This window comes from Panthera uncia, chromosome A2 (assembly GCF_023721935.1).
Source record: "Panthera uncia isolate 11264 chromosome A2, Puncia_PCG_1.0, whole genome shotgun sequence".
Lineage (NCBI taxonomy): Eukaryota > Metazoa > Chordata > Mammalia > Carnivora > Felidae > Panthera > Panthera uncia.
Window position 1 is genome coordinate 71,730,523 of NC_064816.1, and position 14,091 is coordinate 71,744,613.

The following is a 14,091-nucleotide window of genomic DNA, read 5'->3' on the forward strand; positions in this document are numbered from 1 at the left end:
GAAATGGACCCACAGATATGTGGCCAACTAATCTTCAACAAAACAGGAAAGAATATCCTATGGAAGAAAAAGACAGTATCTTCAGCAAATGATGTTGGAAAAACTGGACAGTGACATGCAGAAAAATGAACCTGGACCACTTTCTTACACCGTACACAAAAACAAAACTCAAAATGGATAAAAGACCTAAATGTAAGTAAGATAGGAAGCCATCAAAATCCTACAGGAGAAAACAGGCAGCAACCTCTTTGACCTCAGCTGCAGCAACTCCTTACTAGACATGTCTCCGGAGGCAAGGGAAACAAAAACAAAAATTAACTGTTGGGACCTCATCAAGATAAAAAGTTTCTTCATGGTGAAGGAAACAATCAGCAGAACTAAAAGGCAACTGACAGAATGGGAGAAGATATTTGCAAATGACATACCAGATACGGGATTAGCATCCAAAATCGATAAAGAATTTATCAAACTCAACACCCCAAAACCAAACATTCTAGTGGAGAAATGGGCAGAAGACATGAACAGACACTTTTCCAAAGAAAACATCCAGATGACTAACAGACATGTGAAAAGATGCTCAACATCACTCCTCGTCCTCAGGGAAATACAAATCAAAGCCGCAGTGAGATACCACCTCACACCTGTCAGAATGGCTAAAGTTAACTCAGGAAACAACAGATGTTGGGGAGGATGTGGAGAAAGGGAAACACTGTTGCACTGCTGGTGGGAATGCAAACTGGTGGAGCCGCTCTGGAAGACAGTATGGAGGTTCCTCAAAAAATTAAAAATAGAACTACCCTGTGACCCAGCAATTGTACTACTAGGTATTTATCCAAGGGATACAGGTGTGCTGTTTCGAAGGGACACATATACCCCGATGTTTGTAGCAGCGCCATCAACAAAAGCCAAATTACGGCAAGTGCCTAAATGTCCATCAACTGATGAATGGATAAAGAAGATGTGGTGTAGATACACAATGGAATTCTACTTGGTGGTCAAAAAGAATGAAATCTTGACATTTGCAACAACATGGATGGAACTAGAATGTATTATGCTAAGCAAAATAAGTCAGAGAGACAAATACGATTTCACTCATATGTGGAATTTAAGAAACACAACAGATGAACATAGGGGAAGAGAAGAAAAAATAAAAACAGGGAGGCAACCATAAGAGACTCTTAAATACAGAGAACAGACTGAGAGTTGCTGGTGGGGTGTTGGGTGGGGCAATGGGCTAAATGGACAAGGGGCGTTAAGGAGGACACTTGTTGGGATGAGCGCAGGGTATTAAATGTAAGTGATGAATCGCTAAATTTTACTCCTGAAACCATTATTACACTATATGTTAACTAACTTGGATTTAAATTAAAAAAAAAAAATTCAGTGGGGGCTCTTGTATCTTTGCCCACCTCTTTGTACCCCAAGAGGAGGCTCAGGGGATGGAGTCTTTAATCAGAAGTCAGTTTCACACAGGAAGCTTTTTGAAGACTCCAGGATGGGAGTGTGAGATACTTTGTTGTTTTGTTTCAGTCAGGGGTTGTGCAGATGCTATTGTGATAGCGTTCACGACTGGAAATCTCAAGATTGTCCGCCTTAGCAAGCAAGGCGCCACCATGCTGGCCACTTTGGGATTTGTGTATAAAGCAATGATTTCTGGTCTGCTTGAGGCTTGAGACAGGACTGCCGGTGGGAGGTACCTGCATGGTAATTAGTACAGTGGTGAAATGGTGAGAGCGCCCATCAAAATGGCTCCCCTCAAAGTGGCTCCTCTCCCCTGTCAGGCAACATAAGGTCTCTGAAAATTGGCCTTGGCAGATGTGACTGAGCCTTCCCATCCCATTGCACCTCTGGCGACCTGCACCGAGTGTCCTGCTCACACGCTGACCCCAGTGCCAGGGGACAGGCAGGGCCGCCATCAGACCACCGTGGAGTGCCAGCCACTCTCTGCCCCCTTCTGGCCTTGGGGAGACATGAAGGGTTTACCTGAGGAGCCGTTTCTCTGCGTGCGTGTGTCGTGCTTAGACTCGTTTAGTGAATGTCCAACTCCAGCTAACCTAGTTGCAGTCACAGCTTCAGGGGCAAACCGAGGCCCCGTTTCTCACAAACCAGTTCTCTCGACGTGGGAATGTACTTTATGTGACAGGTGCCATCAGGACTGTCCGCCTTGGGTGGGTAACGGGGTGTGTGTTTACACTGAACACTAAGTACACATCAGACGTGGATTTCTGACTTCGGCATAATGTATTGATAGACTTAATCTTGCCTCTGAGTAGAAAGTGAATGACTCACTTCCTTTGAGGTTCATTCACTTTTTCAGACAGCTTAGGGAAAGGAATCGGTTTGGAAAATTGGCTCAGGACACCTGTACTCCTCTTGATTTTTAACCTTGGATGTCACCAGAACACGCAGCATGTCATTGCAGACACAGACCTCAACAAGGCTTAGCAGATGCAGAATGTGTGAGAATTAGTTTAGCACTTGTTGCTTGAGCTTCTAAGAACATACTCTTGTCCCATGACTGTACCACCTTAATGTAGAAGACCAGAATTTTTAGGATTTAGGAAGGCCACTAATCAAGCATTTTACTTCTGAGGCGAAGCAGACGATGGTAATGATATTAATAACTATTATTAACCTTTCTCTAGTGCTTAGTAAACGCCATTATGGATCCAAGTGTTTTATACCTGGCAACTCATTCAGTCCTCCCAACAACCTCATGAGATTTTTGCAGATAGACTCCGTCACAGAGAGGTCAGTGACCTGTTGAGGTCACATGGCTGGTTAGTAGAGCCAGGTCACTCAAGGCCATTCTCGAAAGAGTACCAGAATGTCCTTGCTCTTCTGAAGGTGTTCTTTCCACTTTTCCTCCACCTAGAGATTTTCCTGAAATCTGCTTTTCCCCCAGGCTATTTCAAATCGAACACAGCAGTGTAAACAGGTATTGTTTTTCTTACTCTCATATTCATGGTGTATTCCTTCGTTCCTTTTAGTATCTGCATAAACTTTTCAAGAGAGACCATCATAAGGGGCAGCGCTACCATGAAAAGCAGATTAGCCTTTATGCTGAGTATGATCGACCAAACTTACTTCCCTTTCTCCGAGATAGTACCCATTGCCCACTTGAAAAGGTAAGTCACAGGGGCGCCCGGGTGGCTCGGTCGGGTAAGCGTCCGACTCTTGGTTTCAGCTCAGATCGTGATCTTGCACTTCGTGAGTTGGAGCCCCAAGTCGGACTCCACTCTGATAGCACAGAGCCTGCTTGGGACTCTCTCGCTCTCTTCTCTCTCTTTCTCTCTCTCTGCCCTTACCCTACTCACATGTTTTCTCTTTCTCTCTCTCTCTCTCTCTCTCTCTCAATAAATAAATAAACTTTAAACAAAAAGAAAAGAAAAGGTAAGTGACAGACTCATCCCATACACTTAATGCTGGGGCATCCTGATGAGAACTGGAGGTCCTGTTGGCTAAGATTTTGGTGAAGAGTTAGAGCATTTCTGCTCCAGGTTTAATTGGAATAAAGGTTTAATCCGGGGTCTAGGACTCCACCAATCATCAAGCAAAAACGGTGTCAGCGGGGCGCTGCATGGCTCAGTTGGTTGAACTTCCAACTTTGGCTCAGGTCATGATCTCAGGTGGATTTGAGCCCCGTGTCAGACTCTGTGCTGACAGCTCAGAGCCTAGAGCCTGCTTTGGGTTCTGTGTGTCTCTCTCTGTCCCTTCTCTGCTCACACCCTCTCTCTCTCTCAAAATAAATAAACATTAAAAAAAAAAGAATGGTATCAGGAGTCCGAGTCAGTTTACCAGGGTCAGAGTGGGGCCTCAGAGCAACCTAGGAGGGAGACCCAGGCTACCCCAAGCCGGAGGCGGTTGTCCCAGACTCAAGGTCAGTAACTTAGGTCCTGCACCCTGTCTGCTTTCCACATCCACATCGTTGGCATCTCTGTATTTCTCTCTTATGCTACATAACATTATAATTATAATAAATTGCTAGTCTCTTTCCCACTATCCTGTACATTCTTTAAAGGACAAGGAGTTTGTCTCACTCATTTTTGATAAACCCAGCAGCCAGCACTCATTAGACATTTCCTAAATGTCTATTGTATCGTGAGTGGGTGAATAAATGACTACGTACAAGATTCTAGTTAGGACTGCACATGAACTAGTAAGTTTCATGAGCCTGCTCTTTCAACACAGTTGATACCTACCACGTAGGTACTAGAAACTGAGCAATCCAAGGGCACCAGTGTTGTTTCCCGTGGTTCTTCTTGCTGTCTGGAATGCTGTCTAACATCTACAGGTATCTTCCTGAATTCAGATGGCCAGGTAACAGGAGAATAGGGAAGATGGCGGCATAGGAGGATGCTGGGCTCACCACGCGTCCTGCTGATCACTTAGATTCCACCTACACCTGCCTAAATAACCCAGAAAACCGCCAGAGGATTAGCAGAAAGGAGTCTCTGGAGCCAAGCGCAGACAAGAGGCCCACGGAAGAGGGTAGGAAGGGCGGCGAGGCGGTGCACGCTCCACGGACTGGCAGGAGGGAGCCGGGGCGGAGGGGCAGCCTGCCGGCCAAGCAAAGCCCCCGGGTCTGGCTGGCAAAAGCGGAGGGGCCGGACGGAGTGTGTTCCGACAGCAAGCACGACTTAGCATCTGGGAGGTCATAAGTTAGCAGCTCTGCTCAGAAAGCGGGAAGCTGGAGGACAAAGGGAGGGAGAGTTGTTGAGCCCCGGACGAAGAGCTCAGCTTGGCGGAGAACAAAGGTGCTCACCAGCGCCATCTCCCTCGCCCATCCCCCAGCCAAAATCCCAAAGGGAACCAGTTCCTGCCAGGGAACTTGCTCGCTCCACGCAAAGACCCAACGCTGTGCTTCTGCAGAGCCAACCCTCTGGCATTGGGTCTGACTCCCTCCCGCTGCCACACGGCCCCTCCTGAAGTGGATCACCTAAGGAGAAGCGAGCTAAGCCTGCCCCTCCTGTCCCCGTGCACCTTGCCTACCCATCCCAGCTAATACGCCAGATCCCCAGCACCACAAGCCTGGCAGTGTGCAAGTAGCCCAGACGGGCCACGCCACCCCACAGGGAATCCCGCCCCTAGGAGAGGGGAAGAGAAGGCACACACCAGTCTGACTGTGGCCCCAGCGGTGGGCTGGGGGCAGACATCGGGTCGGACCGCGGCCCCGCCCACCAACTCCAGTATACACCACAGCACAGGGGAAGTGCCCTGCAGGTCCTCACCACTCCAGGGACTATCCAAAATGACCAAACGGAAGAATTCCCCTCAGAAGAATCTCCAGGAAATAACAACAGCTAATGAACTGATCAAAAAGGATTTAAATAATATAACAGAAAGTGAATTTAGAATAATAGTCATAAAATTAATTGCTGGGCTTGAAAACAGTATAGAGGACAGCAGAGAATCTCTTGCACAGAGATCAAGAGACTAAGGAACAGTCAGGAGGAACTGAAAAACGCTTATAAACGAAATGCAAAACAAAATGGAAACGACGACGGCTCGGATTGAAGAGGCAGAGGAGAGAATAGGTGAACTAGAAGATAAAGTTATGGAAAAAGAGCAAGCTGAGAAAAAGAGAGATAAAAAAATCCAGGAGTATGAGGGGAAAATTAGAGAACTAAGTGATACACTAAAAAGAAATAATATACGCATAATTGGTATGCCAGAGGAGGAAGAGAGAGGGAAAGGTGCTGAAGGGGTACTTGAAGAAATAATAGCTGAGAACTTCCCTGAACTGGGGAAGGAAAAAGGCATTGAAATCCAAGAGGCACAGAGAACTCCCTTCAGACATAACTTGAATCGATCTTCTGCACGACATATCATAGTGAAACTGGCAAAATACAAGGATAAAGAGAAAATTCTGAAAACAGCAAGGGGTAAACGTGCCCTAACAAATAAAGGGAGACCTATAAGACTCGTGGCTGATCTCTCTTTTGAAACTTGGCAGGCCAGAAAGGATTGGCATGAGATCTTTAATGTGCTGAACAGGAAAAATATGCAGCCGAGAATCTTTTATCCAGCAAGTCTGTCATTTAGAATAGAAGGAGAGATAAAGGTCTTCCCAAACAAACAAAAACTGAAGGAATTTGTCACCACTAAACCAGATGGCCAGGTAACAAATACTTTTTAGTCAACTGTATGTATCAACAAAACAAAATAAAAATGTATTTGACCCTAAGAGATACGTATTAAGAAGTTGATTCAGGGGCACCTGGGTGGCTCAGTTGGTTAAGTGTCCAGCTCTTGGTTTTGGCCCAGGTCATGATCTCATGGTTTGTGGGTTCGAGCCCTGCATTGGGCTCTGCACTGACAGTGCAGGGGCTGCTTGGAGTCTCTCTCCCTGCCCCTCCCCGATTCACATGCTGTCTCTGTCTCTCACTTGTTCTCAAAATAAATAAATAAAAACTTAAAGAAAGGAATTGATGGATGGCAATGCAGTTGATGTGCACTGACCACATCTAGAGTTGCTTCTTCAGCCATGTTGATAAATGTATTGGATTTATTATGAACCGATTTCAGCTCGGGTGATTTTCAAAATCTGTACTTAATGAAAAAATATCTTGCCTGCATATTAGTTGATGAAAAACTTTTAACCTTTTAAATTTGGGTCCTAAGACATTTTCCCAAGAAAAATTTGGAAATCATCATCTTACTCTACAAAATAAAAGAGAGGTTTCCCTCTTCTCGCTACAGACTCTGTAATCTAGAGGACGAAAATGAGACTCTTACTCTTTGAACAGTGCCCCTCCGTTCGTATCTCACTTTCTGAGGAAATGACATTTGCTTCCAGGAGGAGGGACTGACGCTGGGTGTGGGTCTCTGTCTGAAGAGTCAGCCGTGACCAGCCGCCACCCCGGGCTCCTTCTCATTCACAGAACTCAGGTGTGGGGGCACCACCCAGATCCCAAGATGTTGGCATTTCTCACCCTTTCAACCCATCAGGCGTTTCCCAGTCTAGTAGTGTTCAACAGAAGGCACGCTGTTCTACCTAAAAGGGGAGCCTCAGAAAATTGCAGACCTATGAATGGCACTTGTAATACCTAGAACTTGCTTAGAGCATCATATAGACCTTTTAGAATTTTTCTCCCTGATCCACTGAGAAGAGCCAGTTGCATGTAAATGAATTCAACAGAAGCATATTGAAGCTGATTATGTTTTAAGTAGGTTTTTTTTTAAGTTATCTCATGTTTTCCACTGAAAGAGAATTTTGAATAAAATGAATTAGAGCTGGTTATGGTAGAGACATGCCATTAAAAATAATCAAGTCAACAAGCTACCTTTTTAGAACTTTCTAGATGAGCTTTCCTGTTACAGATCCTTGAGACTTCTTCATAAGAGATTATCTTTCATCAGGATCCATTGTGTATATCCATCTGTATATTCGCACAAAAATATATCATTATCCTTGCTCAGGTACATAATGCCATCTTAAAGAAGATACACTTTAGTAACTCATGAAGGATCTCATTCTTTTTTCCCTAGAAATGAGAACTTAATAGACATTTAATCATCTTAGAAATCCTTGTATGTTTACTTATAGCCTGAAAAAGAACGAATTCATTCTATATTTACTTATAACCTGAAAAAGCTAGCAATTTATAAAAAGCAAATTTTCCCCCCATGAAATGCATGCCAGGCATGCTAACTGTGAAGTCAAGGTCATGAGTACAGGTGCACTTGTTCTGTCTAAAGAGAGACTCAGTAAATTTGTATCATTTTCTATTAAATACAAAGTTAAGTACTTAAATTTTTTAATGCCCCCACCAAAGAAATCTCTGTTTCAGAAGAGTGGATAGATGTTTAGTCCTATAAATGCTTTGGTGGTATTTTGGTGTTCATTTTAATTTAACTGGGAAGGGCTTAACGTTTCAGGGCTTTATTCAAAACATGTTGACCCCCTCTTGTTGATAATTCACTTCTGGCAGAATAGTTCTGTCTTTTTCTGGTTTTCTGCCTTTGTGGGGATTTGGGTAATTGTTGAGAGGTAGAGTGACTTCAAATGATGGCTGGGTGAAATCTTCAAGAATCCCAGTCAAACTTAGTTTGTATTGCTTGAAATCCCACAATCGATAATATTTGGCCAAAAACCTTATAGAGATTCTGACATCACATCAGAAGCCCTCTAAGGAAGTGGCATTCACAAGGCAGCAGTAGTTATCAAAGACCAGAGTTCAGGATTTAAAATCACCACAACTCCTAAATTCTAAAACTAATCATAAGCCTTTATGAAACTGTTGTTCCTTCTAAAGAAGATACAGAGGTGGTAGGTATTTATAACATCGACAGCAATTTTAAAAGACCATAAAAATCGTTTGTTTCCATTGTGCCTTATAACATGTGCCGTGTTTTCATGTACCTTATTTTTATTTAATCTCTACAAAAGCACAGGTAGGTGGATAAAGTCATTTTATCCCCAACAAGCTGAGTCTTCAGGAATTGAAAGAAACAAAACCCAGTCTAGAGCTAATAAGTCAGAGGGCCCAGACTTGGAACTTAGATCTCTTAAGTTAGATGCCCTAGTCTTTCCAGGATGGCGAGGAATCATTTCTCAGGTTTAAAATGTTAATTAAAATAATAACAATGGTAATGAAGATAATCCTTAGTATTGCAAGAATCATGAAAGGCATCAGTTTTTTTTTAATTTTAAAATGTTTTTATTTATTTTTGAGAGAGAGAGAGAGACAGAGCATGAGTAGGGGAGGGGCAGAGAGATAGGGAGACACAGAATCTGAAGCAGGCTTCAGGCTCTGAGCTATCAGCACACAGCCCAACGCGGGGCTTGAACCCACGAACCACGAGATCATGACCTGAGCTGAAGTCAGACACTTAACTGACTGAGCCACCCAGGCGCCCCAAAAGACATCAGTTTTTAAACTAAATTGCCAACAGGTACTAGTTTTCATTTACAAATCTCATTTGTTTATGCCTAGAATAGATAAAAGCAGAATATCAGCTGTGCAGCTTTGGAAATTGATACCTGAATTTAAGATCTCCCTCATTTGTTTTGGCATTTATAAGGTGGCAGTATTTATGAACTTGGAGAAATAAAGCTGGGAGATGCAAAGTTTATGGATTCCCGTTAGTGACCTTTAAAGAGTATACTGGATAGGGGCGCCTGGGTGGCGCAGTCGGTTAAGCGTCCGACTTCGGCCAGGTCACGATCTCGCGGTCCGTGAGTTCGAGCCCCACGTCAGGCTCTGGGCTGATGGCTCGGAGCCTGGAGCCTGTTTCCGATTCTGTGTCTCCCTCTCTCTCTGCCCCTCCCCCGTTCATGCTCGGTCTCTCTCTGTCCCAAAAATAAATAAAAAATGTTGAAAAAAAAAAAAAAAGAGTATACTGGATAAATGATGGCCGGGTCAAGTCTGGGTGGAAGTTATTATTTAATTTATAGTTGATCAGGTTCTTGTTAGTTACCCCCAAATTTCTCACTCTGTTCCTTGCCTTTATATGAAATCAGGAAAAGGAAAATTAAAACATTACTTCTGCATCATTTTTTACTCCACTTCTGTCATTATTATTTTTCCTTTTATTTTTGTTATGATTCTCCCTTTCTGTCTGTGTCTGTGTTGGTCTCTGTGTCTGTCTGTCTCCCTCCTTTTGGCTTTAAAAATCTTAGTTTCCCTACTGATTCCTCTAGAGGGAGCACTGTGGCCCAAGAACATTCAAGAATCTAGGGAAACATGGTTTTATGCACTATGTCAATAATAGAAAAATTCTGTGTACCAGAAATATTTTCTTTTTACAGTTTACTCAGAATTGGTAGAGATTTCTAGAGTCTCTGCTCTCTCATATAAGAGAAAAGAAGAATAATTTCAGATACTGTCAAAAACTAGTCCTAAAACATTTAAAAATCTGGGAAACTCAAATTTCAGAGACTCAGATTATCTTTGAGCTTGTTATTATACATCTGCTTGCATTCCAGACCATTCTTGACTTCAGACTTGCCTTTAGACGTTTCTTCCCACATGACTTGTCATTTTTCATAATATCCAAACAGAGCTGGCAGCATCATCCTGTGGAATGTTCTACAGTGATGAAACTGTGCTGCCCTGACAAGATAGCCAGGAGCCACGTGGGACAGTCAGGTGGTAGAAAAGCATCTAGTGAGGAACTGAATTTTTAATTTGAATTTGAGTAGCTACATGCAAGAGACTGCTGTCTTAGACAGCTCAGGTGAGTCCTCAGGCTACAAAGTCTGTGTGGTTTGAGACAGACATGTTCTTAAATGCTCAAGAGAAGGGGAGATGGCTTTGTCGGAAACTTCTGGTACTTCAGTGTCAGCAAATTTCCCAGTATGAAACTGACTTATAGATACCTTTTGGTAATAAACTAAGCAGTATACTCTTTAGTCACACCATCTTCCTTTAAACATTCTACCTGTCCGGTCATATCACATTTTGTTGTTTATCTGTGCACAACATAGTCTCACCCAGCCGTAAGCCGTCCGTCTGTCTAGCAGCTCACAGGAGTCAAGGTCCTCAGCTGGTTTCTTTATAACTTTTTGTTGGAATGGTCCCCGGTCCTCTGGACTTCATATTTGTTTGCTGTTTCCTTTCACTATTTAACTGCTCACATGTGTATCCTGTCTCTGCTCTAGAACATCCCAGAAGGGTAAGGAATCCGTAAGAAAGTTACATTGTTTGTGATGATGATTCATTTATGGACCTGACGGTATAGAGATAGGGTAAATCATGTTTTTGATCAAAACAAAGGAAGATCTTCTAGGTGTTAGTTAGGATTAGGTTCAGCTATAAGCGATAAAAATCCCAAAATAATAGTGGCTTCAACAGAGTAGCCACATGGAAGTCAAGTTCTCTGTCACATAGAAGTCCAGGTGGCATCCTGAGAAACATAACAGAAACCCATGGGGGAGGGGAAGGAAAAAAAAAAAAAAAAAAAAGGGGTAAGGGGGGGAGGAAGCAAAGTAGAAGGGGGTGGTAAGAGAGGACAGGGTGGGTGATGGGTATTGAGGAGGGCACCTTTTGGGATGAGCACTGGGTGTTGTATGGAAACCAATTTGACAGTAAATTTCATATATTAAAAAAAAAAAAAAAAAAAAAAAAAAAAGTCCAGGTGGCAGAGCCCCCTGTCGGTGGTGGCCGCCACGCAGTCTTTTCTCCTGGTCCCTCACCTTGTAGGACCTCGAGCTGGAGGTATAAGATAGTATCATTCATGTTTCCGGGAGAAGATTGGGTGAAAGCACGAAAAATAAGAAAAAGCGTTGACTCGCATTGCTTCTTAAAGAAGATTGCCAGAAGCTGCCACATTGCCGGTTCATCTCTGTGGGGGACATTAGTCACACCACTCCCCTGTGGCTAGGAAGGCTGTTTTTTAAATTCTGAGCAGTCATACACCCACCAGAAATCTTATTACTACAGAAAATGGGTAAAGGATATTGGGGGGTAACACCTCTGCCACATAACATTTTTTTTTTAATTTTTTTTTAGTTTATTTTTTATTTTTTATTTTTTTTTGAGAGAGACAGAAACAGCACAAGTGGGGTAGGGACAGGGAAAGAGAGAATCCCAAGCAGGCTCCATCCTGTCAGCGCAGAGTGTGATGCTGGGCTCGAACCCCCAAATCTGTGAGATCACGATCTGCGCCGAGATCAAGTATCAGATGCTTAACCTACTGAACTACCCAGGTGCCCCTGCCATGTAACTGCTAAAGGAATCTTGTGGGCCATCCAACTAAGAGTGTTTCTCTTCATCGTGACCTTCTAGTCTTCTCGTTTCCTCACTTAAATAATTTGTGTACCTCAAACTCCTCCCTGTCATTCTGAAGCAAGGGTTGTTTTTCCTTTCTTTAATGTTTGGTTTAGGGTCCCCCACTCCAACATTGATTTCTACGATCAGCCTTTTTTCCTCCCTTTTTAGCTGTTAATCTCTAACCAGAGGCACATTTAAATCTATATTCTACACAAAAAATTTTAAGTCAAAAATCAGAACTCCAAACCTGATCCTGCTGCCATTTTCCAAGAGGGCTCATTAGCCCAAAGAGCTGCTGAACTTGCTCTGTTCTTTTTATCGCCTTGTTCTTGTTTGTAAAACAACCGTTGGCTTTTTTAACCCAACCATTGGGTTTTTAAATGACTACGCAACCCAATAATCTTCCTCCTGAAACCTTTTCTGCCTACTCCATCTGTTTAAAAAAAAAGATTTCCTGCACACCCACTAGGAGCCAGGCATCGTGCAGGGCACAGGGCTTGAGTCACGTGGTCCCGGGCTGCGGAGAGCAGGCGGTTAGGGATGGTTAACGGCCTGGTAGGTCATCGTGGGGAAGAAGTGTGCGGGCTGCCCCGAGGCTGAGTACCTGGGGTCTGGCCTGCTGGGGGGCTCCGAGGAATATTTGCCTGAGTGGGTGGGGAGGAGGGGTTGGGGGGAGGGAGGGCAGCCTTCCAGGCCAAGGGACCGCAGGGGAGGGGTGAGCGGAGTGTGAGGTGTTGCTGCCCAGAAAGGCGAAGGCAGAGCAGATCATGGATGTCTCGTAGGCCCCAGCGAAGATTCTTGGCTGTCAGAGCACAGCAGCGCAGTAGGAAGGTTACGCATGTAGGTGGGATGGGAGATGAGGTTTCTGGGTGACCTCTCCTCATACCGCACCCAGTTCTGATGCCACACCTCTTCCATAAACCGGAGCTCATGTCCCGTGTCTGTGCATCTGGCCCTCTATTCGTGCCTCCCTGGTCACGGATTGTGTGCTGTTGGCTCTCTGTGAGCCTCCCTGGAGTGCAGCGGCTGCGTGCTACCTCCTTGCAAGGAGAGCTCTCCCCCCCCACCCCCCTGCCCCCAGCCAACTTCCCTGGCGACATCAGCATCAGCATTATCTTTACTACCGTCCCCTTCACATCTCCATCCGACGTGACCCTCCAGTGCCCAGTAGACTGTTTGGTAAATGTGTGCCAGCCCGTTTGCAAGTATGCAAGTATTTATGGACACGGTGTGTCTTTTTTCTTAGGCTTAAGGAAATGCAGTCACCTGTGGAGTCCCTCGTTTCTTTACTTGATCTCTTTTTTGATGCTTCTTGATGGTCACATATGGTTTTTTCCCCTCTCAGCTTTTGACAGACCCTTGCCCAGCATTCTGTTTCAAACCCTGTGAGCCAGCAGGAAATATCTGATCTGTGTGCTTGTTTGTGCATCAGACCACTGAGCTGTGGTCCGCTCGGTGCTGGGAATGTGCCGCGATGAACAGCAGTGCCTTCCCAGACCTTGCGTTCTGGTGGAGGGACAGGGAGCTGAAAGCGGTGACTGGGAATTAGGTGGGGAGCAGTGCTCTGAAGAAACCTGAAGTCACATCAAGAGAAAGCCTGGTGGGAAAGTCCTTCTCTTCTGTCTTTGCTCATGGAAGGTTCTGCATTATTTCAAATACGTTACCGGTTAAATTCTGTTCAGTCCGGCACCTGAGAAACGAGTGAGGCCAGCCACCAGCAAAACCTAAGACTTGGGTGTTGTTCACTTTTTGTTTTTAAAGGGAAGCAATGGAAAAATTCTCTCGAGCATCTATGTGTAAGTGAGTCTATTGAAATTTATTCTTGCCTGATAAGCCAGAGTAACATTTTTACCCTGTTCTGTTTGAAGGCTCTTGAGATCTGTCAACAGAGAAACTTTGTGGAAGAGACAATTTATCTTCTGAGTAAGTAGCATTTACTCCCTTTGGTCCTTGCAAGCTACACAACGGGGCGATGGTGTCATGTAAATTGTCTAAGAATGGACATCAGCTTTAGACCACGGTCACACAAAGCTTAGAGCCTATTCCCTATAAGAATTTAACATATGGAAAAGGAGACTTCACAGCTCAGTAGCGAAGGAAACGTTATTTAATAAATGCTACTGAGATAACATCTTCGTTTTGTGTAATAAACCAGACTGTATCAGCTGACACATCACAAATAAACTGTAGATGGGTTGGCGAGTTTGTCTATTTAAAAAAAAAAATGTCAGCCAGGCGCCTGAGTGGCTCAGTCGATTAAGCATCCAACTTCGGCTCAGGTCATGATCTCGTGGTCCGTGGGTTCGAGCCCCGCGTCGGGCTCTGTACTGACAGCTCAGAGCCTGGAGCCTGTTTCAGATTCTGTGTCTCCCTC

The 14,091-nt window shown here is 44.3% G+C and overlaps 1 protein-coding gene across 2 annotated transcripts in view; it reads left to right on the forward strand.

Annotated features, from left to right (window-relative positions):
* VPS41 (VPS41 subunit of HOPS complex) overlaps positions 1-14,091 on the forward strand; it is a 186,362-nt gene that overhangs the window by 152,801 nt on the left and 19,470 nt on the right. For both annotated transcript variants that reach the window (XM_049642757.1, XM_049642758.1), the window contains exons 22-23: positions 2,991-3,128; positions 13,586-13,640. In XM_049642757.1, the coding sequence (XP_049498714.1) occupies positions 2,991-3,128; positions 13,586-13,640 (193 nt within the window). The remainder of the gene's footprint in view (positions 1-2,990; positions 3,129-13,585; positions 13,641-14,091) is intronic.